General features: G+C 47.5%; 1 protein-coding gene across 8 annotated transcripts in view; it reads right to left on the bottom strand.

Annotated features, from left to right (window-relative positions):
- The window catches only part of MGA (MAX dimerization protein MGA), an 80,029-nt gene extending 52,860 nt beyond the window's left edge, over window positions 1–27,169 (bottom strand). For 4 of the 8 annotated variants that reach the window (XM_044271796.1, XM_044271801.1, XM_044271802.1 and 1 more), the window contains exons 1-9: window positions 26,889–27,168; window positions 22,184–22,293; window positions 19,200–20,310; window positions 15,679–16,474; window positions 14,397–14,484; window positions 12,536–12,631; window positions 12,314–12,439; window positions 10,923–11,030; window positions 9,292–9,974 (exon numbers count right to left, since the gene is read on the bottom strand). In XM_044271796.1, the coding sequence (XP_044127731.1) occupies window positions 9,292–9,974; window positions 10,923–11,030; window positions 12,314–12,439; window positions 12,536–12,631; window positions 14,397–14,484; window positions 15,679–16,474; window positions 19,200–20,248 (2,946 nt within the window). In that variant the 5' untranslated portion in view covers window positions 20,249–20,310; window positions 22,184–22,293; window positions 26,889–27,168. Of the gene's footprint in view, window positions 1–9,291; window positions 9,975–10,922; window positions 11,031–12,313; window positions 12,440–12,535; window positions 12,632–14,396; window positions 14,485–15,678; window positions 16,475–19,199; window positions 20,311–22,183; window positions 22,294–26,888 lie in introns of all 8 variants that reach the window. The other 4 variants (XM_044271800.1, XM_044271804.1, XM_044271797.1 and 1 more) reach the window with 3 other exon arrangements.
- Between the last annotated feature and the right edge of the window lie 633 nt (window positions 27,170–27,802).

Below are 27,802 nucleotides of genomic sequence, written 5' to 3'. Positions count from 1 at the left end.
GGAGCACCCACTGGAGGTCTCTCCTTCTCACCCCCCATATAACGGTGCTGTCGCAAGGAGCCCTGGCCGAGCAGAGGTGTCGGCCGGGTGAGAAGTACCCGCAGTGAGTGGATCTGAAGTAGGCCGCAGTAGAAGGTGGGTCACCACCTTCGGTGTGCGGCCCCTTGCGGAGTGCTTCTACACCGGAAATAGAGGGGACTTGTCATGGGCGGCCGTGGTGACCCAAAGGCTGGTGGGATGCAGAGGCTTTAGGAACCTCTGGTCCTCCTTGTCTTCTGGAGACCAGGAAGGAGCAGCGGGCTTGGGGACCCTTTGTTCTCCCGTGTGGGAGTGCAGGCAGCTAGGACTGCCTGTAATCCCGCTACAAGAAAAATAAGAAAATAAATAAATAAAATAAAAAAGGAAAACAATTATTAAGCCTAGTCCCTGTAGGAAGGGTATAGCACTTTTGTGCTTAGTGTCCTCCTCCTAGTTGCAACAGCTATACCCATGGTCAAGCCTGTCGTCGTCCCCCCCCCATGATACAGATGGGAAAAGGCTGAAGGTCATCAATATTTAAGTTCTGAATAACCCCATTAATTTCAGTTTCATGGATTACAAGTCTGTAGAAGAGAAGTAAATTTGTTTGTTTTTAATGCTGCAGGTATTTATTGTTTCATTTTTTTTAAACTTCCTTGCGGACAGCCATTTTGAAGGTACACACGTTCCTACTGTATTTTCTTTACAGACAGGGCAGCAGGGTATGCATGCTTTGTGGCAGATGCAATGAATGTGAGTTAGGCCCCATTCACACATCCGTGTTTGTTTTGCGGAGCACACATCGCCGGCACTAATAGAATATGCCTATTTTTGTCCGCAATTAGACATGTCCTATGTTCTACCCAGAAGTGCGGGTCTATAGAAATGAATGGGTCCGCAATTCCGTTCCGCAAAATGCAGAACAGAATTGCGGACGTGTGAATGGACTCTTAATGGACAGATAAGTGTGGACAAACTAAGGGAGCCTTCACATGCAACACATTTTGTGGCAGAAAATTCTGCGACTGAAAAAGGAGATTTTTGTATAACAATCTCTTTCTCGCTCTTCATTGGGGGGGGGGGGGACAGGAACCGTGGGTATAGCTATGTCCTCTAAGAGGTGTTGACTCTAGTAAAAGCTGTTAGCTCCTCCCCTGGCAGCTATACCCCCCTCCAGCCTGGAGAGAGAGCTTCAGTTTGTATACAAGTAGTAGGAGAAGCAAGCCAACCAAGAAAAAACATGGAACACCAACCATGCCAAGAGGACCCAACGGGCTACAAACCAGCCACTGCTCAATAGTGGTCGAACAACAAAACTGGGTGGGTGCTGTGTCCCCCAATGAAGAGCGAGAAAGATTTTACTAGTAAGTTATACAAAAATCTCCTTTTCTCGCCCATATTCATTGGGAGACACAGGAACCATGGGATGTTCAGGAGCAGTCCACGGGGAGGGGAAAAAAAACACAGACCCATGGAAGCAAGCCTCCCTGCAGGCATCTAAGAAACTGCCGCCTGCAAGACCATGTGGCCTAAGGCAGCGTCCGCTGATGCAAAAGTATGCACCTGGTAAAAATTTGTGAATGTGTGTAAGGAGGACCAGTAGCCGCGTTACACAACTGTGCAGCCGAAGCGCGATTCCTCCGAAGCCAAAGAAGCGCCCACCGCTCTGTGGAGTGAGCCGTGACACCTAAGGGCGGAACTCTGCTCTGGGTGCGGTATGCTTCAGCAATTGCAGACCGGATCTAGCGGCGATCGCCACCTTGGAAGCCGCCAATCCCTTCAAGGACCTTTCGGAATGACAAAAAGGGGCCCATAAAGGCGGAAAGGACCAGAGGCTGCTAAATAAATCTTCAGAGCTCTGACAACGTCCAAATGGTGTAACTCCTTTCTCGTAGGGTGTGAAGGAGAAGGACACAGTGAGGGAAGACAATTTCCTCGTTAATATGGAAGTCAGAGACCACCTTCGGAAGAAAAGAAGGGTTCTCTGCAAGAGAGCGCCACCAACTAAGACACCAGTCTGATGGAAGTGATAGCGACCAGAAAAACTACTTTCCAGGACAGGAGTCGGAGAGAAAACGCCCGCAAGGGCTCCAAGGGGGAGCCTGGAGCGCTGAGAGGACTAGATTCAAATCCCAAGGCGGTAAGGAGGACGGTAAGCAAGAACCATATGTGCCACTCCCTGAAGAAAAGTCCATACAGGCCCCAGGGGGCGCTGGAAAATGATAGAAGCGCCGACACCTGACCCTTCAAAGAGCTAAGGGCCAGACCAAGGTCCAACCCTGATTGTAGAGAGGACAGGACCAGTGGAGACAGAAAAAATGAAGTGACTGAAAATTTCAGGCTTTCACAGAAAACAAGGAAGGACCTCAAAGTCCCGGACGAACGATGTAGGCCTGCGGATGACATCCGCCGAAAAACCTCTTTGCGACAGAATGGCGGTTTTAATAGCCAGGCTGGCAACAAAGAAAACTTAAATACTGAAGGACGACCAGACTCAAAGAAGTCTTTTGTAGAAAAGGGTCGGCACTGCTTTGGATGTGAGTGGTGCACGAGTCAATAGGAAGGCATCCCAGTACTTGCAATAGAGGAAGGAGAGACCGGCACTCGCAATGATAATTCTGTTGTGGTTTATTCAGTCACATATTACGAGCATAGTGACGCGTTTCAGCACACACACGTGCTTTCTTCAGACTATGTGATAAACTCCTATCATCATGCCTTATATACATACAGAAAATTGAAAAAGGAGGAGGACTCTCCTTTTTCAATTTTCTGTATGTATATAAGGCATGATGATAGGAGTTTATCACATAGTCTGAAGAAAGCACGTGTGTGTGCTGAAACGCGTCACTATGCTCTGTAATATGTGACTGAATAAACCACAACAGAATTATCATCGCGAGTGCCGGTCTCTCCTTCCTCAATTACAGACTGAAAGAAGGTCATCTCTGAGTGGCAGTGACTAAGGACGTCTCCCAGAAGGAGAACGAGGTCCGCGTACCACGTGCGACGGCCAATCCCCGGGGCGACTAGGCTAGTCGGAATACCCTCCATCCTGATTTTCCGTAGAACCCTGGATAGGAGGGGGAAGGGGGGAAAACGTAAAGGAGGGAGAACCCCTACCAAGGGGATATCAGGGCATCCACGCCGCAAGCTTCCGGATCTCCTGCTCGGGAGAGAAAGGTGGAAGCTTCGAGTGAGTCTCGAGGCCATCAAGTCCACGTCCGGGCGACTCCAACGCAGACAGACCGCCTTGAACACCTTCCGCAGTCCAGTAATACAGAAGGGAGAGGCCGGCAACCGTTCTGTTCGAGGAGGAAGAAGAAATAGAAGGGTGTTCCGTTCCATGAATGGAACGTCTATCAGCGTGGCAAGACGTGACAGCAACCCCGCTGTGTGTGGCGCGGTGAGTCTCGTAGTCTACCCCCGAAATGGGCGGTGGAAAGGAAGATCACCAGAGGGCTGACGTGACCTAGACATTAGTCATGTCTTAAGAGAGGTAATGTAGATAAAGGTACCACACCCAGGGCCAATGGAAAGGATCCACCTGTAGAAGGAGAGATGTGGAGTGCGCCACAGCCCACCACCCGGGTCCGGAAATCTGAAAATAGAAGGCCACAAAAAGAATACCCCGTGCAAACGCAGATGCAACCAGGGATTTAGTGGCTGTGCCAAAAACTCTGCCTGAGGGGGAAGCCAAGCAAAGGGAGCCACAACTGTATCGCTAGCCCATACCCAAGCTGAGGAGGGGCCACACCGCAGAGGCCACTAATTTAGTGCTAGAAGAATCCGCCACCTGACGAAGATGCTGTGCAGTAAGAACCATAGTATGTAGTGGTAACTCAATTACCACTCACCCAGTAGTAGCCAGCGCCTGCCCCGTCGGCACAAAACTGAGGGAGAGGCCTGAGGCTATCCCGTAGAAGCCAAGGCACCATACTGCTCCATTTAAGTAGAGCTAGCCTCAAACACTGTACCTTGGAAGGGCTCTGAACAGGAGCAACAGCAAGCTAGCGTCAGGGTAGAACCCCCAGTTGAGGGGGATTACAGAGTCAGTGAACACTCGACTCGCTGGAACGTACTCCCCACATTATGCGCAATGGCCTGGAACCGAGGAGGCCCATGGAGATGGGTGGTCTCTAGGACACATAAGTGATGCAGGCAACCCCTCTGGGAGGACAGAGGATATCACAACCATGCTCCAAACCAGCACTGAAAGATAAGGATACAATGTGGAAACAGTTACCGTATCCACTGGCGGCACCCATACACCACTAGATGCAGAGCACCGGCGGTATTGACTGTTGCCACACCCCAGTGTGAAAGAAGCTAAGGCATCTAGAGCCGTGGCGTAGTTGAACTGCAGCAACCCAAGATGCTTAGGTATTCCCCTGTAAGCGGATCACTTGTGAAAGGGGGTAATGCAACAGGAAGCACGGTGATGGAGAAGGCTAATGCATACGGCAGGTACAGAACCCAGTGGAGATGCAATGCCGCCACCTACCGAAGGGGCAATGCATACGTCGGCACTGAAAACCAGTGTAACTGTACTTAGTCCACCTACCGCAGGGGACAATATATAAGGCAAATACTGTATCCTGTAGTAGTGTAATTACTCCGCCTATGGAAGCGGTAATGCATAGTACTGCTAGCGGAAGTGGCAATGCATACAGCAGGAACTGAATGCAATGGTAGAGAGTAATGCATATGGCGAATCCAGTACACCGTAAGGGTGCAATTACTCCACCTAAGGAATGGGTAATGCCTACGGTAAACACTGTAACCAGTGATAATGCCATAACGCCAAGTATGGAAGAGGCTAATGCATACGGTACTACCCAGTGCGATTCCATCCCCTATGGAAGGGTGAACACCTATGGGCGACACTGAAAACAGCGCTCTAGCAGTTAGTTCACCTATGGAAGGAGGTAATACCTAAGGTAAGTATTGTATGCAATAGTGGTCCAATACTCCGCCTGAGAAAGGAGGGTAATGCAGACGACAAGAACTGCTGGCTACCATGGACGCCATCATGGAAGATTGCAACGTATTCGAGTCAGAGCCAGAATCCCTGACCCCCCCCCCCCCCCCCGTCAGACCGAACCTCTCCAGGGATGGGAGGGTGCGTCTGAGCGAGACCCAAGGGAGGAAAGGTGGGGGTGTGGAGGTGAAATATGTTGCGCTCTGGCCCGCTTGCGCGCAGTTCTAACTCTATGAAACTTGCCCGTGGCAGTTGCAGGCTACGCCCATGGGGATATATCAACCAAACTACCCAGAAGGTGGAGTGGGAACTAGAGGTCCATCCAAGGATAGATGGAGCTTTATCAACCAAACGACCCCGGAGGGTGGATTGGGAGCTTCCAGAGGTTCTCCACTGGATCGCACAAGTGGAGAATTATCAACCAAACTACCCAGAGGGTGGAGTGAGAACTAGAGGTCCATTCACCGGATTGTGTAGATGGAGCTTTATCAACCAAACGACCCCAGAGGATGGATTGGGAACTTTCAGAGGTTCTGGATCACGCAGGTGGAGAATTGTCAACTAAACAGCCCCGGAGGACGGATTGGGAAACTAGAGGTCCTTGTGAAGTGCGCTAGAGAACTATCAACCACACGACCTGGAGGGAGGATTGGATTACCTCAGCTGTTCTCCCTAAATCTGCGCAGGTGGAGGATAATCAACAAACGACCTTGGAGGGCGGATTGGGAACTATGAGAGGTTCTCCCTTGTACAGTATAGGACACGGACCCAGCCTGGTACCATATAGACAGGGTGGTCCTGCGGTCATGAGGGGGGCCCGTAGAACACTTTTTTCTTGTGAAACCTAGGATGCCCAGCGTCAAGTGAGCAGAGAGACAGGAAGGGGTTAACTGCTTCAACGTAAGGCACAATGCACTGGAGATAGAACCCCCAGAATGTCTGTTGCCGACCTAAAGAGGTGGCTGGCCAGAAAGGGTTAAGCTGCCTTTTAGAGGACGGGGTGGGGCCCAGCGGCTTATGGGGGAGGGAGTAAGGTGGGAAAAATTTGCGCCAGAGCGCACCCCCACCCCATACCAGTGGATATAGCTGCGGCCTAGTAAGCAGCGAAGCCGGGGCCTAAGTTTATGCGCACGGCCGACCGGGAGCCTGTCGGTCGGCCGGGGCGCAGAGGACCTGGAACAGTGAGACGGAAACGCCCGCTTGTACTCACCGGACGTGGGGACCCCGCGGGCTGGGAAGAGCCTGGGCCAGATCTCTTGCAGTGTCCGGCCGATCGTCCGGGCATTAACCCCTCCGGAGCGGTGGAGGTAGCTGCGGGACCGGCAGCAAGCTCCCTCACCTGCACATTACATATAGTGGAGCTTCCTCTACTCCTTCCCTGCCTGTCCGACCGGTGCATGGTCCCGGTCCGCTCGGCCTCCCGCTGTGTCTGGTTATTAACCACCTAAGCGCCCGCGTAGCCGACAGCAAACCCGCTGTAGAGGGGGAGTGAGAGGGGGTCCGGGGCTACAATAAATAAGCCCTGTGTTAAAACATATACTCCTGGGACTTGATCTATATTCAAGGCTGTTAACCCTAGAAAAAAAAACTATTGACACCAAAGAGGGAAGGGGGGAGAGGGTTAACATACTTACCTAATCCTGTGTACTCACCTCATCTTCCTCCTCTTCTCTTCACCCTCCGTAAGTGGGCCTAAGGTCACCTTCTCCAGCAGGGTCACCTCCTCAGCAGCTGGCACCGGAGTGGCAGGAGTCTGGCATGGCGGGAGGGTCTTCTCTTTGGCGGACCTAGGTGACCCCTTGGCTGGCAGGATGCAGGGGAGCGAGGCTGCCCTGGTCCACCTTGTCTTCTTGTAGGGGGAGGAGGCAGCGTGGCGGACCAACGCTTGCGTGCTCCTCCCGGGAGAACAGGGAGGCTAGGGTCCACCGTTTCCTGCCTAAAAGAAGAGAAAAAAAATAAACTAAAATAAAAAAATCTTCTTGCCTCCTATTAACACTCGAAAAAACTGAAGCTCTCTCTCCAGGCTGGAGGGGGTATAGCTGCCAGGGGAGGAGCTAACAGCTTTTACTAGTGTCAACGCATCCTAGAGGACATAGCTATACCCACGGTTCCTGTGTCCCCCAATGAATATGGGCGAGAAATCAGTTTTATTCATTTGAATGGGGTAGGAACACATGGATTTCTGCGAGGTCAATTAAGGTGAATGGAAAGGATTTTCAGTCGCAGAATTTTCTGCCACGTGTGAAGGCACCCTTATACAGGCTCTAGAAAGAATTGGCATACAACCCCTCCCCAGAGGGGAGATGCAAATAAAGCTTTACCTGTATGTACATTGTTGCTAGGCTATCTTACGCAGAACTCAGTAAGATAGCTGTCATATGTTAATCCCGCTCTACTGATGACATGACTATGCTCTTTCTGTCCTAGTCTACACAGCATGACCAAAAACCCCTTTTCATATTGCAATCTCCTTTCCCCTCAGCCTCAGTGATGGCAGCGGTCATGTGCCCTGCCTGCACACATTACCGCTGGGGCCACTGATTAGTTGTCAGCAGTGACATGCATGTAGATGGCACGTCACACCACCGTATCAGAAGGACCAGAAACATCGGAGAAGGGAGCTTGGTGCTGCAACTATTTTTTTTTTTAACTCCTCCTCTCCTGGAGAACACCTTTAACATAATCTGCTGAAAGGAAAGCCTATTTGGTGTGCTTTTGTGGCTACTATGACCTTGAATACTTTTGGACTTTCTTTCTTAAAGGGGTTGTCCAGGTTCAGAGCTGAACCTGGACATACCTCCATTCTCACCCAGGCAGCCCCCCTGACATGAGCATCGGAGCAGTTCATGCTCCGATGCTCTCCTTTGCCCTGCGCTAAATTGCACAGGGCAAAGGCATTTTTCTGAGTTCCGGTGACGTACCGGGGCTCTCTATGGGGCTGACAGGAACCCCGGTGACGTCACCGGCACTGATGGGCGGGATTTGGCTCTGCCCTAGCCAGTAAAACGGCTAGGGCAGAGCTAAAGCCCGCCCCTCAGAGCCGGTGACGTCACCGAACACACCGCTGGGCGGAAGTTACCGCTCGGCAGTGTGTTATTGAAAACAAAAGAGCCCGTGCCGTGCGCGATCTAGCGCAGGGCACTGGAGCTGCTCCGATGCTAGGCTCGGGGGGGCTGTCGGGGTGAAAATAAGGGTATGTCCGGGTTCAGCTCTGAACCCGGACAACCCCTTTAAGGCTACTTTGAGATCTGCGTTTAACTTTCCGGGGGAAAGACGCTTCAGTTTTGTCCCCATTGTCAATTGGCGACAAAACGGAACTGAACGTTGTCCACTAGAATGCATTCCGTTTCGTTCCCATGATGCACACAAAAGCGATTTTTGATTGCGTCATGGCATATGGAGCTAGACGGATCAGGCATAAAAGTCAATAGTGCCGGATGCGTTGTCTCAGACACAAGAAAATGGATACAGTGCCCATTGACTTACAATGGTTTTAGTGCCGGATCCATCATGGCTATTTTAGAGATAATGCAACCGGATCCGTTCATAACGGATGTAGCCGGCTGTATTATCCTACCAGAAACGTTTTTGCTGATCCATGATGGTTCCAGCAAAAACGCAGATGTGAAAGTAGCCTAATATGGATAACATAAAAATAAAAAACACCATCTTTTAAATAAAAAATATGTTTATAATAAAAACCTAAATTAAAAGGGGTCGTCTCATCTCAGACAATGGGGGCATATCACTAGGATACCACTAGGACCCGCACCTATATTAGGAACGGAGCCCCGCAAGGTGGTTGCTAGAGGAATCCAGTTCGGCCACCACCAAGCGTTCTCCCCATGGAAGCGAATGACATCGCACCACGCTGTGACATCACCGCTCCCATTTACTTAGATGGGCCCGACAGAAATAGTGCTCAGCTATTTTCGGCAGCCCTATAGAAAATAAATGGAGTGCGCTCTCCACCACTTTCGGTGCTTCATTATCGATATAGGTGCGGGTCCCAGCGGTGGGACCCGCACTTATAAAACAATGCATTATCCTAGCGATATACACCCATCGTCTGTGATAAGACAACCTTTTTAAATATTAAGTGTCCTCTTCTGCTTACACATTTCCTTTGGGATGCAAAAAAGTTTATTCAAGGATTTTAAGAAAAAGGATTAAAAAAAAAAAAAAAAAAAGGGAGAGAATTCTGCAAATTAGGCCAACAATTAAAGAAAACACAAAAGTTGACTTTACTTGCCAACGTACGTTAGCACAAGCCACCCAAGTCGTAACATTACCTGGGCTGTAAGAAGAGTGGAGAGCGATAAATCTGCCCGTTCCTTTGTGATATAAGTGCGAGGCTTTCCTTCCCACATAGCACATTCCTCTAATTCTAAAAGCTTCATTTGAACTTTAGAAAATCCAATAGGTTTTGAAGCTTGCTGTGTCTGGAGATTTAGGAACACGTTGCCCTCACCAGAAGCAACTAAGTTGGGCTGAACTGTGCCATTCTGCTCATCCTCCGATGGTTTTAACACAGGTTGGGACTCGGAAAGGCATTCCACTGAACTGGATGGAGTGGACGGTACTTTGTTCAGAAAGTGTGATGCAGAATGGTCCTTCTTCTGCACAGAGTGTGGTTTAGCAGACTTCTCCTTTACAGTAATTGATGCTGGTATTATAGGCCTTGCTTTGGAATCTGGTTTGGGGGTGAACACTCTGCGAGTATACTTGCGTTTTTTCCTCGGCACAGGAAACTGTTCTGCGGTATTTAATGAAGACTTTGCTTGTTGTGCTTGTTTCTTCAGCACACTGTCCAGCGTCCTCACATAACTGCTGCTTTTAGTAGGCAGCTGATAACTGACAGAGGACTCTGGTTTGTGCCAAGTCAGTTCTTTGAGGTCACCCATCAATTTTGCTTCATTCTCTAGATACTCATCAAGCTCATCGCTGCAGAAGGCTGAGAGGTTCTTCCGGCCAGCTGCAGAAAACACATTTATGCATCAAATTTCTTACCACATCGTACTTCTATGTAATCAAATTCTACTGCGTTGCTTCAATCTTTCAATAAGAGATTAATGGCTTAGGCAAGGTGCTGAAACTCCTTAAAGATACCAGTCCTGCATAAAGACTTATTGACAATGTTCCATGGGGAACGTATATGCAAATAGGCATCGCCCAAGGAAGAGACCTATCTCGCTAGCCACCTCTTGGAAGTGGCTTGCTAGGAGTCAAAATCCGACTTTCCAACAAGCCTTGGGATTTGACAAGGGAATATAACCAAGCCAGATATCCATGTGTAGACCGCTGTTTTGTGGTGTTGGCGCCTTGGAAAGTTGGATTTTGACTCTGAGAAAGCCACTTCCAAGAGGTGACCCTGGCGAGATGATTCTCTTTCCTTGAGAGATACCTCTTTGCGTATTTGTTTCTCATGGAGCCTTGCCAATAAGTCTCTATACCAGGGAGCACTTCCAGTAAGTCTCCATACAGGGCTAGTCTCTTTAAGGACAGCAAGTACCCTGCCTAAGCTGTATCCAAGGCATTGCACTCAGCCAGCCAGAATCCTCCTCTACAGTGATGAAGGGGCGAGCACCCCAAAAAAAAATAAGTCTATGCATAAATATCTGGCTTGGCTATATTCCCTTGTCAAATCCCAAGGCTTGCTGGAAATTTGGATTTTGACTCACACGGAGCCACTTCCAAGAGGTGCTGCCGGCGAGATCGTTATCTTCCTTAGGAGATGCCTCTTTTTCACAAAAAGGTACGTCTGAATGAATATGTAGATTTGTAACTATTCATACAATTTTCAATATTATGAATAATCTGTGTGTTAATTAGCTCATTAAGATAAGGCAAGTTTACACCTCTAAATACCAAACATCAGTTTCCCTTTACGACAACTTTTGACCCTAGAAACTGAGCTCCTCACCTTCATTTTTATGTGAGGAGGTTGCTGGTTCTGTGGAGAATTTATCTCGCCATCCTTTTATCTTTGTGTAGTCAGTGGTTTTCCCGGTTCTGGACACAAATGGCCATCCTAAAGATGTAGAGATAATAGAAGGTGCAATGAGGAACGGGTTAGGCTTGGAACATTGGAATGCACCAGAATTCTGCCTTAATTTGCAAGAGGATACCTGCTTTGCACCACATCTGGTATGTGTTTTGCCCTGCTCAACAACATGTGGCTTACTGAAAAGGGGCAGGTTAAAGATGCACCAAAATTCTGCCATAACATTTTTCATGCAAAAAGTGGTAAAAAGCTAGACAAAAAAGACAGCAAATGCATCTTCCTGTCTGAGTCACATTAATAAATTTGGCCCATTTTTACAGAGTGTAAATATTAGGATCAGTAACTCTGCCTCAGTGTATAAATCCTTAAAAGGGTTTTCCGAGATTTTAATACTGATGAACTATCCTCTGGATGGGTCATCAGTATCTGTTCGGTGGGAGTCTGACAGCCAGGACCCCTGCTGATCAGCTGTTTGAGAAGGCACCAACGCTCCTGTGAGCACCGCGGCTTTTTTGCAGCTCACCCAGCACAGCGCTTGGTATTGCACTCAGTCCCATTTACTTCTATGGGCTGCGCCTAGGCCATGTGACTGATAAATGTGTCATCACTGGCCTAGGACCAATGAAGATAACTCTGTCATTAACTCATATACAGGAGGCGGGAGCTGGCTGCAGAATCACATAGACGGCTCCCGACCTCTATGACAAGTAGCTGTGATCTGCAGTAGTTAACCCCTCAGGTGCCGCACCTGAGGGGTTAACTGCCGCGGATCGCAGCTAACGCTCATAGAGGTCGGGAGCCGGCTATGTGATTCTGCAGCCAGCTCCCGCCTCCTGTATATGAATTAATGAGAGAGTTATCTTCATTCGTGGCGCAGTGCGCCCCCCGACCCAGGCCCCCCAGTATTAATCATTGGTGGCAGTGGCCACAGTGTCCCCTATCCCCTCCTCCTCATTGGTAGTGCAGTGGCAGTTCCGATCGGGGCCCCAGCAGTGTAAGCCTACACGTACAATAAACATATTCATTTTCAGCAGATTTGTGTAGGAATTTTTTCTTTTTTTCAAAATGAAAATTCACAGAATATCGGTATAAATTATCGGCTATCGGCCTGAAAGTTCATAGATTATCGTTATCAGCCCTAAAAAAATAAAATATTGGTCGATCCCTAGTCTCAGAAAACCCCTTTAATGCATAGTAAATTATAATTTATACCATTGCATTTATGTTATTTTAGTTTGTGAAGTAATCATCATAAATTCACTTAAACTGAAAAGTCGCATAGCAAATTATGTACCCGTACTACTACTCACCTTGTGCACATAAGCCATTATCGTCATAGTTTGCATCACTAGTGATAGACAGCAGTGTAAGCTCAACTCCTAGATACCTCAGGTCAATGCTCATGGCAGGATCCACAATGTTTAATTTTATTCCCACTGCATAAAAAAGGTAATATTGTTTTAATAAGCATAAAACACACAAAACCAGGAATGATTTTAAAAACACACGCCTACATCAAACAAGCATATTACCCTGTTGTAAGGCCGGGTGGATGACCTGCCTGTTCTTCATGGTCTTCAAATGAGTCAACAGCTGCCTCTCTAATCTTAAAATTTTCTGCATCTCATCTGAAAGAAAAAAGAAAAAAAAAGTCGACAATTTAATAATGTTTCCATATTTTTTTACTAAGTAAGGGCTCTTTCACATCTGCGTTATAGTCTTCCGGCATAGAGTCGGGGCTCTATGCCGGAAGAATACTGATCAGGATTTTCCTAATGCATTCTGAATGGACAGTCCGTCCTTCAGGATGCATCAGGATGTCTTCCGTTCCGGAACGGAACGTTTTTTGGCCGCAGCAAATAGCGCAGCATGCTGCGCTTTTTGCTCCGGCCAAAAATCCGGAACACTTGCCGCAAGCCCGGATCCGGAATGAATGCCCATTGAAAGGCATTGATCCGGATCCGGCCTTAAGCTAAACGTCGTTTCGGCGCATTGCCGGATGCGACGTTTAGCTTTTTCTCAATGGTTACCATGGCTGCCGGGACGCTAAAGTCCTGGCAGCCATGGTAAAGTGCAGCGGGGAGCAGCATACTTACCATCCGTGCGGCTCCCGGGGCGCTCCAGAGTGACGTCAGGGCGCCCCAAGCGCATGGATCACGTGATCGCATGGACACGTCATCCATGCGCATGGGGCGCTCTGACGTCATTCTGGAGCGCCCCGGGAGCCGCACGGATGGTAAGTATGCTGCTCCCCCGCTCCCCACTACTACTATGGCAACCAGGACTTTAATAGTGTCCTGGGTGCCATAGTAACACTGAAAGCATTTTGAAGACGAATCCGTCTTCAAATGCTTTCAGTACACTTGCGTTTTTCCGGATCCGGCGTGTAATTCCGGCAAGTGGAGTACACGCCGGATCCGGACAACGCAAGTGTGAAAGAGGCCTAAGGCTTCATTCCCATGTCCATGGTTCACCCCTGAAGATGTCTGTCAAAGACTCGTGTTTGGTCTGTGTGTCTGTTTTTTGCCCTCTCTGTGTGTCATTCTGATTCCACGGACACTGCTAGGCTGAGAACTATTTTCCAGTGCATTTCCGACAAATGTCCAGAAAAAAAAACCATGAATGCCACCAGTCAGTGTTTTTCATGGACCCATAGACTTCAATCGGCGCTTTTGGTCCAAATTATAGACCAAAATAGTGCACGTGCTCATCAGCCTCTACATAACTTAGGTGAATACAAAAGCTTTAAATCTACGTCAGCTCCCTTGCTGGCGTAGATTTAGATATTTTTCTACACCAAAAACTGTCTTAGAAAATAATAAATGAGATGGGCCTCCGCACCTACATGCCCTTTTTTTTAATACTACATGACGTGGAAGAGGAAGAAGTCGCAGATTTTGCCGCAAATCATTTTATGCAACAAAATCTGTGCCAAATATATTACAAAAATTGGAAAATATTTGGTCATAGAAGGCCCCCTTTTTGTTTATTTTATGAAATGGTTTTTTTTGAGGGACTGCGGAATGGACATACGGATGCTGACAGCACACGGTGTGCTGTCCGCATCTTTTGTGGCCCCATTGAAGTGAATGGGTCCGCACCAATCTGCATGAAATGTGGATCAGATGCAGACCAAAATACGGTCGTGTGAATGCCCCCTTAGGCTACTTTCACACTAACAGCAGCCTTCTCCGACAGGCTGTTCTGGCGGGTGAACAGCCTGCCGGATCCGTGCTGACGCTAGTGCACGCATGCTGCCGGAGGTCCACTCCGGCCCCATTGACTATAATGGGGGCGGGCCGGGGGCAGCACGGCAAACATTCCGAGAGGCGGCCGGAATAAAACTACGACATGCCGGAGAAGTAGCCTTATACATGTATTCAGTCCATCTACCTGTTAGTTCTGAGTTGGCTTCAGGAGTCGAAAGACTGGAGGGTTCAGTATCTGGAGGCTTATTCTCCATGTGGACATCCAGAGCTTCCTACAGAAACACATCAACCGGGAATAAAATTGCTTTACTAAAAAAAAATCTGACTTTATTTAACGGGTTCTGATAAATAATTATATAACTAACTATGTGTGTTGAATTACTCGATTCAAATTCAATCGAATAATCGTTTCAGCCCTACCCTCTACTACATGTTTAAATACTACTTATTCATATAACCCTGTTAAGTCCGCCGGGGATCCCACCTCTATGAGCTGGAATGAAGAGCAGCTCAGTATTAGTGGTTTCCATTCTGGCGGACTCCAGCCATCCTCGTGCTGCCACCATTTATCTGAATGGCCACCAATTAATAAATTTCCCCTGAAGCAGCCGCTTAAAAGGCTGAGCTGTCCGCAGCTTCCCCTGGCAAAATCAGCAGGGATTAAGCCTCATTTTGGAAGGAGTTATCTCACTGGGAATCTCTAGTTGAATCCAAAATAGTTTTATGTTGGAACGTCATTCAGATCCAGACATATTTGTAGTGCAGTAACCACAACAGTGGGCTATTACTGCTAAAGCATCTGTTAAAGGAGTTGTGCTGTACTCAGCTATGGTGCTCCCATAGAAAATGAATAGAGCAGAAGTGCGCATGCACGTCCTGCCGCTCCATTGCGCAATAACTTCATAAATTAATTTATACTGTAAAATAACATTTCCCGAACTCTGGTTCGGTTCCAAGTGGTACCTTGTAACCGAACCCGAGGTTCGGGAAATGTTTTTTTACAGTAAAAAAAAATAATTTAGGAAGTTATTACACGAAGTCTCGTGAGACTTTGCGAAGCAATAACTTCAGTTCATCGGAGCCAATACATTCTAATACTGTACGGATCTCCTGCTCCGTACAGTATTAGAACGTTTTGTGTGAATCGACTTCGGATGTTTCACCCGAAAGTCGATTCGCTCATCCCTAATAGTGGTGCTTTCTACAAATCATATATATGGGTGTGTGTGAAAACTATTTCTAGTGAAGACCTCCTATAACTTAAAATCTAATTGACAAATTGGCTGTGATTTAATCATTCCAAATGAGCACAATCCATCATAAAAATGATCAACCGTACAATTCTATTACATACAGGATTTACATAGCAAGGCTGGCGTGATGTCAGCGTCCCCTCATATTCACAATAGGGCACATAAGAGCCTCTAAAACTATCGCTCAGAACACTACATCTATTTAAATTTTACCTTAGAAGAAAAAGCAACAAATAAGACTCCGTCCACATCTTCAAGGTCTGGATTGAAATCTGGGAACAATCGAGGAGCTTCTATGGGATTGTCTTTTTTTGCAGGGCGTCCTACCTTAGAAATTTTAGGCTTGGGCGGCCTCCCTCTTTTTTTCGCTATGGGTGTTACAGTGCCCTCATTTCCAGGGGTTGGTGTTACTGGAGGTTTGGGGAACAGTAAAGGACATTTCCTTTTGGGACCGCGGGAGGTTCTCAGTGCAGTTTGCAGGGTCGCATATATTTCATCAATCTTGTTTTTACATATTCTCTTCCTCTTTTCTTTTACAGAGACATCGACTCCAACCTGGGAATTAACACTTGGGCTTGGACAAATAGGAGGACTCTCTGTGCGGAGAGTGGAGTCCTGCGCATCCATGTCTTGTAGTGTGTCTTCGGGCAAGACCGGCTTTGGTAAATCGGGAGCCTCAAGGTGGTTATCAGCAGCACAAGGCTCCAGGCACATACTGCCCTGGTCAAGTTCCAGTAATTTTGCTTTTGCAACCCCTGTTGGGCTGTCTGAAGAGTGGTTTCCATCCAGGTAAGGATCTTCCTTGAACTTTGCAAAGTGCTTCTCTAATATGGGATAATCGACATCGGCATCTTCAGTGTCGGACTGTTCTTGCTTAACCGCCACACTTTCTATAGCTGAAGCTGAAGTCTTACTGTAATCGTAGTCATCTTCAGGCTCCTTTTTAACTTCAACACTAAGCTGCTCAGAGGGTGTAGATAGAGATGCCACAGAGGAGTGTTCGGCGAACCTATAGGAGAAGAGAAGATTATATCGCACCTAAATCCGTATGCATATAAAGTGACTATACGTATATAGGATCAGGTCAATTATCGGATACAAATGCTCGGCTGGCCTATATAAACATGCCTCCAATCACCGCACATATAAGCAAATGCTCATTTCATGCTTGTTTGTTGGCATCACATTGCACCGAATGAACAGGGATGTGCTGCCGACAAAAACGTGAAGCTACGATCGTTCGTCAACCATAGCTGAATGTAAATGCAGCTAACGAGCGGGCAATGATCGGGAATAAACCTCCTCATTCCTGATCATCGCCCTCTCTATCAGCCTGTGTTAAACAAAGGAGAAAAAGAATGGACAGCATAGTTGAAAGGTTTTGTCCAATATCAAGCATTTTGTCTCATCAGAAGAACCTGATAGCTACAGGTTTGGCGCAGAAGCTGACTGGTGCAGCACTCTTCTGTCACGTTTCTGCTCTTCTTTGATAACCCCAGTAACTTTAAGCTGGCCATACACATGAGATGTGGCAACTTTACCTGACATTCCTTTGCATGGAATAGAAGGATCAGGCACGCTGGATTTCAGAAGTGTCCGCAGCAACTTTTTCCCCCTCTTCCCTGTAACTACATATGCACGCTCAGCCAAGCCAAGCATAGGAGGCTCGAGAGATAGAGAGAGCTCTTGGCCAAACAAGCGTTCATCTCATTTGTATGGCCAGTTCAGGAGGAAGGGGTCACCTAGAATTGTATCTGTCAGTTAAAACCAAATCCTTTTTTTCTGATCTATTATTTTTTTTATTCAGTTTCCTGAACATGATTATGCCCGAGCTGTTCTTAACATACTTTGCAGCAGACACCATAGACAGGAGGGGACCTCATTGACTTCTATGAAAAAGTTTTCGAGGTATGCTCTGTGACCTGTACTGAGCTCATTGTACAGGTAGGGAGTAGACAAGGCTACTTTTCACACCTGCGTTTAGGTGCGGATCCGTCTGGTCCGACTTTTCGGCGGGAACCACGTGTAGCCGTGGCAAGTAGCGGTGCATGGAGTGAAGAATGATGTGACCCTCTTGGGCCAAAATATTATTGGTCAGCTTCAGTTTATAGAAAGAGACAGGCTGATGCATCCAATACTGCCCTGTAGACGGAGACTCTGGGTGAATGAACACACTGCCCAGAACGTGTGGATCGGCTTTCCCCGCAGCCATAACATACCAAATGGGTCTAGAGTCGTCTATATGTATAAAAAAATTACATATTGGTTGTAAAGCCTTTTTGTCATATTTCTGCAATAAAAAAAACAATCTGATTAAAAAAATTAAAAAAAAGAAGCTATCAAAAGGGCGCGTATAAAGCCACATTCCCCAAACTAGATAAATTACAAAATTGTCTTCACAACAGGAATTCTAGGTGTCTAAAACAGGAACACCAAATTACAATAATTAAAAGGGTTTTCTGACATTTTTATACTGATGACCTATCCTCAGGATAGGTAAACTTGTAAAGAAACCGCAGCACTCTCTTGTCTTCAGTATCCTAAGGTTTATTCACCAATACAGTGCAACGTTTCGAACTGTGTGGTCTTTTTCAAGCAACTCAGGATAGGTCATCTGTATCTGATCGGAGGTGCCCCTCCCCGACACCCTGGACCCCCGCTGATCAGGTGTTTGAGAAGACACGGGCGCTCCTGTGAGCACCACGCCTTCTCTCAGCTTACCCTGCACAGCATCATACATTGCATAGCGGCTGTGCCCGTTATCACACTCATTCCCATTAACTTCTATGGATCTGAGCTGCCTGTCATCACCACGGCCTTCTCAAACAGCTGATTGGTGGGGGTCCTGGATGTCCAGAGGATAGGTCATCAGCATTAAAGTCTCAGAAAACCATTGTAATTGCATTTACATGTTAGCGCTCCTGACATTCAAGTAAATACTTTAATTCCCGAAGAAATAACAATGCAAGACCATTTTTTCTCATTGCTCTGCATTGTGCTGTTCCTCTGTTATTCCTCCCCAAATATTTACGAAACAAAATGGCAATTGGTCATTACCATACCCTTTACTAAAACAAGCGTGTCCCTACTTGGTGTAGCACTGTGTCGGATCTGAGGTCTGAGAAACACTGGGGGTCGGATCTGAGGTCTGAGAAACACTGGGGGTCGGATCTGAGGTCTGAGAAACACTGGGGGTCTGATTTAAGATCTGAGAAACACTGGGGGTCTGATCCGAGGTCTGAGAAACACTGGGGGTCTGAGAAACACTGGGGGTTTGATCTGAGGTCTGATGAAAAATATTTTTTATTATTTTCCTCCTCTACAACCTAGGTGCGTCTTATAGGCAAAAAATATGGTACACTTTTCTTTTCTGCTGATTGCACTTCTGGCTTTGGCTCAAAAACTATGCATGAACCCCTTTAAAGGGTTTTGTGCCTCACTAGACACATTTGAAAGGTGTCTAGAAAAGGGTGGTTAGCTAAGCAGATTCCTAAAAAAAAAAAAAGGAACCAGTTGAAAGCAGGTTTTTTGGCACAAAATAATAGTGTAAAGTAACCAGCCTTGAGCTTGTGCAAGGAAAAGGGTCTACCTTCTAGCAGGATGCATAAAAGGTTTCACAGTAAGCAGAATCGCTATATTACGTGGAATACAATATATATATTTTTTTTAAACAGACAAGGCAGAAGAGCCGACCGGTCCTCTTCTAAGCATCTACACCAGCTCATATTTTATACCTTTTAAGGACATCTTCATCTGGTTTAGTGTCTTTGTCAAGTACAGGCGTTGACTGTGTCAACTTTAGGAATTCTCGCACAGAGTTGAAAATGTCATTCTCTTTGTCACCATCTAAATACTCAGACATTTTGAATAATTCCTGTAGCTTTTTCATGCGATCGGGGTCCTCATTCTCCTCTAAATTTTTACTGCTCGAAGCGTCCACCTCCTGTTCTGAAGGTTTGTGCTTCAAATCTTTAACTGGTCGTCCTGGTACGGTACCTTCCCGAAAACCTTTGGCGAAAGGGTTGCAATCAATTTTTAGCTGGGTAATTTGGAAATTCTGATAGGCTGTAACGGCAATGAATTCGGTCTGCGGGAAAGTGAAAGTGTGAACGTCGGGTCCGTTAAGCTGAATTACCTCCGGCGACTTTTCGGCGGGAACCACGTGTAGCCGTGGCAAGTAGCGGTGCATGGAGTGAAGAATGATGTGACCCTCTTGGTCCAAAATATTATTGGTCAGCTTCAGTTTATAGAAAGAGACGGGCTGATGCATCCAATACTGCCCTGTAGACGGAGACTCGGGGTGAATGAACACCCTGCCCAGAACGTGTGGATCGGCTTTCCCCGCAGGCTCCCACCACTTTCCATTCCACTTATAGCGCTGATTATCCAACGGAGTGATGTCCATAACAAGGATGTATTTTAGATAAGGATTTAAACCAGATATCCAATAGCGGCAATAAGGAAACATCCGTCTTCCTTGCTTGGTTAAGACCATCTCAGTGTTACAGCGGTAAAACTCATTCCACATGTTGTTATTGTCGAGGGTCACGGTGATCTCCCCAGATGTACAATTAGATGAAAGGAAGAAATCAGACTTGGATTGATCAGAACCGGTTGTGATAACTGGTGCCACAGACGATACATCCCTATTGGCAACCAAGATCCCTTCTTCCTTCGAGCCATCGCCCTGAGATGGAGTCAGGATGACAAAGAAGGCAGGAGCTGCGGATGGCAGTTTGCCTACACCTTCTATGCCACCTCTCGCAGCCGATTCTTCCTCCATGGTGGCTGCAAGATATGCTTATACCATTAATTGTAATGACCGTCTGCTTATAAGATGCATATCTGTAAAAAGAGGAAGAAAAAAAGAAAATAAATAATAAAATATATATTTTTTTAAGAGGTTATCCCATGATTAATGTAAAAATGAAAATCATATATTTCTAACAAAGCTAGAACCAGCCCTGTACCTCACATGTATCCAGAGATCTCCCCATTCATTGTTCTGCTAGATTTATTTCAAGATGGCAGCTAAGGGGGCGTGCGCTTTCTGAAGGAATGTGTCCTTTCTGCTGCAGCTTAATGATGTGACTGAGCATGTGTGTCCATCTCAGTGAGCAGGACAGAGAAATTAGAAAAAGAGCAAACAGCAGGTGGCGCTATACTGATAGATTTCAGTAGCTAGACTAAAATTTGAATAAGTATTCAGATGCAGGTTTGAAAAAAAAGTAGAATATTTTCATGGGACAACCCCTTTAATGTATGACTGACCAGATAAAACCCAACAAATTAATAAAATGTTTCCATATATCAAATAAATAAAAAAGGCGACTCCAGCAGAAAGTTTTGTTATCTACCGACTGCAAAATACACTATCAGAAGCCGTAGACTCTGTCTGCTGGGTAGTGGCCCTGTCCGGTTACTGCAGCGCTGCTCCATACAGAGGTAGGTCACCAATAGACGAGTCACTGGAAAACTCCTTTAAGAGCCTCTTCACATGTGACACATTTTGTTGCATAAAATTTCTGGGGCTTGAAGAAATCCATGTGCTTCCCGCCAAAAACATCCCTATTTAGATAAATGGAACTGATTTTTTCGCAGCACGCCGAGCAGTTTAGGGCTGCTTCAGACGAAATTACACTCCCTGAGCGAGCGAGATCCTCTGTTCTGGACTTGCAGGAGCGCACGGCATTAAGCCTGCAGACGTCCATGGAACGCGGTCCGTGAGATACCGGACTGGCATCCTGCTGAGTGCACAGCGTCCTTGGTTGCTGGGACGCCGTGCGCTTCGTGAAACCGCTATCTATACGAGTGTATTACTGTACAGCAGCGGCAGCATGAAGCTCACGGTGTCCCAGTAACCAAGGACGCCGTGCACTCAGCAGGATGCCAGTCCGGTATCTCACAGACCGTGTTCCACAGACGTCTGCGTGAGGCTTTATACTGATTTATAATGCTGTGTGCCTCTGCATGACCTTCCTTCTACAGGGTCACACTGACATACAGCTGTCAGTATGGTTCTGTAGCAATAAGATCATGCAGAGGCACACAGCATTATAAATCAGTATAAAGCCGTACGCTCCTGCAAGACTAGCAGCGTCCAGAACGGAGGGTCGCGTTCACTCAGGGAGGAGCGATTTCCACACTGCACTCGCTCGTCTGAAAGAGGCCCGATAGTCCCAAATTACTGTCACAGGTGGGTGCAGCCACAGCGGATAATCCACAGCATATCTACCAGAATTCCACACCCAAAGGTGCAGATTAGGGCTCATGCACACGGTCATAGACGTTTTTGAGGTCGGCAAATTGCAGATCTGCAAAACACGGATACCGGGTACGTCCTGCCCTATGTTAGCACGGCCCTATCCTTCTCCATAACATGTTCTATTTTATCTTGCGGGGCTGTGGAGTGACCGTGTGCTGTCCGCATCTTTTGAGGCCCAACTGAAATGAATAGGTCTGCATCTGATCCGCAAAATCCAGTTTCAACTGACGATGGGTCAAAAAAGACAATTGTATGTTGATAATATTGAGGCCATTGTGTGTATACATACTTTGTGGCTGTGGTGATGTCATCATGCACATACTGTCACACGGCCTACAATGGTGGCCCCCGCACCACCCCTCCTGCAGCCATGTATCACACCCCTCTCAGCACCCCCTGCTCCCCCGCCTCTGCACTGCCAGCTGTGCCCCGTCCACCGTGGACTCTGCTTACCTCACAGTTTCCCTCCGCTCCCCCAGCCGACGACGGAGCTCAGGGCCGTCCTCTCCCGATCACTGCAGGGCACTTACCCCGCGGTACCGCCCTCTCACATGCACGGGATGCTTTTTAAAATAAAAAAAAATACATAATTTAGTTGCAAGAAATCCACTCGGCCTCCCGCGCAAGCGCAGACGAGTGACGTCACCCACCTGGCATCTGCGGCGGCAAGAACACGAGGCTCTAATCACGTGCTCCCGCTGCCGCCTAGACAGTAGGGGGAGGAGCTTATCGTGCGAACACTGCCACACCCAGGTTATAGCGAGTACTGCATGACACTCTGCAACACCAAGGTGCGCTCAGGCTGCTGCATACTGCTGTACCTGCTCATGTCCCGACATACAGCACCTCCCCCATCCTAGTATTCTGTCCTATAGGTTCATATGGGGTGCGGTCATGAAATGATATAAATGGGCTAAACATGTAACATATGGTCAAGCCAAGTCTGCCAAAATAATGTATCACCTATCCTGTGGATGATCACTGGGGCCCCACCCATTACTAGAACAGGGGGCCACAAGAGGAGTTTGAATGGAGGTCAGGGTGCACACTGCCAGGTGACTGGGTAGAGTGGTCAGGACCCCACCTATCATACATTTAACAGCTGATCGGCGGGGGTGCCCAGTGTCGCCCGCTGATCTGATATTGATCCTGAGGATAGGTCATCAATAGTAAAAGCCCAGAGAACCCCTTTAACATCTGTCCTGTGTATGGATAATAAATGCTTTTTACAGAATAACCTCTTTGATAGGGCATTAGTGGTTATCCTGATGAGACAACCCTTTTAACTGAGGCTAGGATTCCCGACTACCTACTTAGGTGTGACCTACCTGCAGGCAACATGGCATGGTTTGGGGCAAGCTGACCCATGTGCCTTTAGCTGCACTTTTGGGCACAGGTAGAGGTGCATGCTACCTCCATACAGCTCAAGCTAACTTCTGGCCCACATACTCCGCTCAATGGGGGTCTAGATACACAGAGTACTGGTGTCATGGGGAGGGATGCCCTGCTCGGGATGAGCAGCTCCCGTTCTGGCAGACTTGTGCCATCCTTGCACTATTCCCAGGCTTCCCCTAGCAAAATCAGCCGTTAACTAGGAGAGGGGCCCGGGGTGGTCTCATGGCCGATAAATGTATCTGTAAGCGTACATCAGGAGCATCGACCTCTAAAAGCCAGACTGCAGAGCAGCTTTGTGCACCCGGGGTCTCCCCCTCTCTGTGCACCCGGGGTCTCCCCCTCTCTGTGCACCCGGGGTCTCCCCCTCTCTGTGCACCCGGGGTCTCCCCCTCTCTGTGCACCCGGGGTCTCCCCCTCTCTGTGCACCCGGGGTCTCCCCCTCTCTGTACTCTTCTGAATGTCTACCCAGGCAAGGATTTCCCTGGCAAAAAACAGCTGGTCCCTTCAATACCCTCATCCTGCAAGCAAGTGCATCTGATGACAGCCCCTTGAAGAAGAGACTAACGAATAGTTCAGGACTTCTCTGTCTGCATGCTTGTACATCAGAGAATACCGCCTAGACGGCGGTGCGTCCCTGTGGGGCCGTTGCATTACACTAGAGCTCTGCAGTGTTATGGTAAGCATTCCTTGTGGTTATTCTCTTACACCAATGTGCCGAAAAACACAAAAGAAAAGAAGAAAAACAACGCAAGCCGTTCTGTACACTGCGGGGCAGATTTATTAAGGGCATCTTAATCATTGCTATCATATACTAACAGCCTATTTGGGAATATTCTATGGATTTTTTTTACAACCAGTGGCTGCAAAATGCAAGTGTCATGGGCTACAGTGCGACTCAGGTAATGATTATCGGTTTTATTTTCCGTACTAGATACGACGGACACCAGCGCATCCCATTGGCTATAAGAGGGGACCTTCTGGTTTCCGTCAGGAAGTCGCGCACTTGACATCTGCATGCTGCACATGTGGAGTGTCTGTTCGCAGGAGTTTTCTGGGATTTTTATATTGATGATTTGTCCTCAGGATAGGTCAGCAATATCAGATCAGCGGGGGTCCGACACCAGGCAGCCCCGCAGATCAGCTGGTTGAAGAGAAGGCAGTGCCATGCGAGCGCAGCCTTCCCTTCATTGTTTACCTGCTCACAGTGATCAGGTGTAGTTACAAGCCGTTCATTCACTTCTACGGGACGGCTCTGTAGGAACAAGAAGGAGCCGTCCTATTGAAGTGAATGGGACGGCTTGTAACTACATCGGCTGCGATGTCGACGGCGAGCAGGTAAACAATGAAGGGAAGGCTGCGCTCGCCTTCTCTTCGACCAGCTGATCTGCGGGGGTGCCCGGAGTCTGACCCCTGCCGATCTGATATTGATGACCTATCCTGAGGACAGATCATCAATATTAAAAGGGGTTGTCCTGCCTGGTGGAGGAGACTGCTGCTATTACATGCAGCCATCTCCTCCGCAGCATGGGGGAGGAGTGATCGCTATGCCATCGCTCGTCCCCATGCTGTCTAGTGGTTTGCTGGCGGCAGATCGTTATTAGACACCGCGATCTGACGCCTTTAACATGTCAAAAGTTATGGACTAGCGGCATTATTACACTGCAAGATGATTATACGAACGCCTGCTAGCGATTACCTGCCGAAAAATCGGGCAGTATAATACAGGCTTTACTGTCCAAGCAATTTTATTCATCGCCACCTTCCAAGAGCTATAACCTTTACATTTTTCCAGCTATGTAGCTGTATGAGGGCTTGTTTTTTGAGTGACAAGTTGTAGTTTTTAATGGTGCCATTTTGGGGTACACAGATCATACTGGTGGGGGGGGGGGGGAAACAGAAATACTGCCACTGAGCTTTTACATTCAATTTTCAACATAAATAACATGATATCTTCATTCTCTGGGTCAGTACAATTACGGTGATACCAAATACATATTATTTTATGTTTTGCTACTTTTGCACAATAAAATGTTTTTTTTTCTTTAAAAAGAAAAGAAAAAAAAGAAAATGTTTTTGCATTGCCGCATCTCAAGGGCCCATAACATTTTTACTTTTGTTTCTACAGAGCTGCTTTATGCAGGACACCTTGTACTTTTCATTGGTATCATTTTGGAGTACATAACACTTTTTGATCACTTTTTTGTTTGGTGGCAAATAAAAAAAACAGCAATTCTGGTATTTATGTAATTTTTGTTTACAGCGTTCACTATAGGGGATAAATTACATGCTAACTGTAGTCTGGGTCATTACAGATGTGGCGATACAAAATCTGTGGAGGGGATTTTATTTTAGCATTTTTTTCCCCCCATTATAAAGCTTTGTTTTTTTTTTTACTATTTACTAGCCCTACGAGAGGACTTTAATAGTCAATCTTTGGATCGCTTCCATAATACACTGCATTGCTTAGGCAACACAAAGTATTAGGCTACATGCACACGACCGTATGTGCTTTGTGGTCCTTATGTGTTTTGTTTTTTGCAGATCCATTGTAACAATGCCTAAAAACAAACAAGAAAAGGACATGTTCCTTTTTTTGGCAGGGCTACGGAATGGGTCCGCATCCTATCCGCAAAAAACGGAACGTTTGTGTGCATGAGGCCTTATTTCTGTCGGTTCTATACTGACATACTGATGGGACGGACTCAGGACCCGCCTCTGGGAATGCCCAGAAACACCCACTTATGGGAGGGGGTTACAACTTCCCCACCCATTTGCCAGGACTTTCTCTGAAAATCAGGGACAGCCCCTGCAAATTCAAGACACTTGACAATCTCATTTGCCAATGTGAAACAGGTGGATCCCTTTGTAACCGCCTAGAGATCAATAGTCAATAGCTACTGACCGCAGCAGCATCTAAGGGGTTAAACAGCCCAGATTGGGGGCTTCTTCGTGGGCAGCCCAGGCCAAAGCCATTTACTGACCAATGTAGAAAGGTGGACGCTAAGGGGTTAAACTGTCCCTCAGTACAGTGCGAGTATATACTGATCACATGCACCCCGACATGTAAATTCATTATTACCACCCTGCAGACAGTCAGGAGACACATTGGACTACATTTCCACTTGTAGATATCACGCCCATCATCCCCGCCTCTCCTATAACCCTGCTACCAGAGAGCAGCACTGTGTGCAGTTCGGCATGGAGCGGTCACGTGACAGGGTGGATTCCTCCCCCACCGCGCCTGCGTGTCACCTTCTCAGACACCCGCCCGGCGCGTCACGTGACCCTCTCCTGCCCCACCAAATCCGCACGCTCTCTCCGCCGCCGCCATTTCTCTTTGATCACTTTTCACGCATCGACGAACATTGTAAATAAATAATAAAAAATAAATAAATAATAAAAAATAAAAATATATTTTTTTTTCAGCCACGGTATAAGAAGCGCAGCGCGCCCGCCACAGTAACCACCGGCCGAGAGATACAGCAAAGCACGTCAGTCAGAAAAGCCCAGCACTAGACGGACTGTGATTGGCTCAAGAAAGTCACGTGGTCAGCGCCACCCTCTCACTCGCCCAGGCGGTAAGTAAACAGAGGCTGAGCTGCGTTCACTCTGCAGCCGCCATTCTCGGAAATGGCTTACGCCTTTTACGTAACTCGCTGGTCACAATGACTACCTATGGGAGCGCCGCTGCGGAATGAGCAGTGAACACGTAACGGGAGCTGCACCGACTAGAGTAGCGGATATAGTGCAGACTGGTCCGTACCTTTCCCAGCGTGCTGGTTTTCCCGCTCTCTTAACGCACTTCCCTTCGAGTAGTGACAAGCGCTACACCCTCCACGTCCCCCATTGCCATTCAGCTGAGAGTCTGGCTAAGACCGCGCTCGGACGTCAAAACGGCATCTGATTGGACGAGAGGGGACCACGTGATGCGCGAGGCGGCCTTTCCCTCCCTGGCAATGCTGATAACACGCAGCGCGAAATGGTGCCTGACGGTGGTCGAGGGCTCGTCAGCCATGTTCTCCTGTCCAGCCTTCTGGGAGAGGCTCACAGCAACGGACAGAGCGTTCCTGCTCCACATTTTGTGCTCGGTTTAATCTCAGTGTAAAAAATAAAAAAAAATCCAACATGATATAAAAATTAAAGGGGTCCTCCCAATGCAAATATTTTACTGTTTTCAAACCAACGCTGTAATTAAAAATTTAGCGTAGCCGTTGAGTTATTTAATTAATCGTACCTGTAGAGCACCACCTGCTGTTTTCTCGGTTTTTAATTTCTCTGTCCACCTCAGTGTGGTGGACGTGCACGCTCAGTTCCATCCTTCAAATGCACTTAGTTGCAGTAGAAAGGACCCCCCTCCCTCCTCTCCAGAAAGACCAATATGGTGTAAAAAAAATAAATAAAGGGTACTTGCCTCCACGGGTACCCGCAGCACTCAGGACATAGCAGGAGCTGCCTGCCCAGCCAGTGAGTCATACCTCCCAACCGTCCTGGATATAGCAGGACAGTCCCGGATTTCGGTGGCTGTCCCGCGGCCCGAAACAGCTGAGGTATGTCCCACTCTTAGCTGATTGGAATGGTGAAGAGAGAAATTGCCGTCCGCTCCCCGCTTCACCATTCAGCTGGTGCCCCCAAACATGGCGGTGCTGGTCTGTGTAGGAGGAGTCTGGAATCAGCCTG

The sequence above is a fragment of the Bufo gargarizans genome, chromosome 11 (genome assembly GCF_014858855.1).
Source record: "Bufo gargarizans isolate SCDJY-AF-19 chromosome 11, ASM1485885v1, whole genome shotgun sequence".
Classification (NCBI taxonomy): Eukaryota; Metazoa; Chordata; class Amphibia; order Anura; family Bufonidae; genus Bufo; species Bufo gargarizans.
This window is presented reverse-complemented; position numbering and strand designations above follow the sequence as displayed.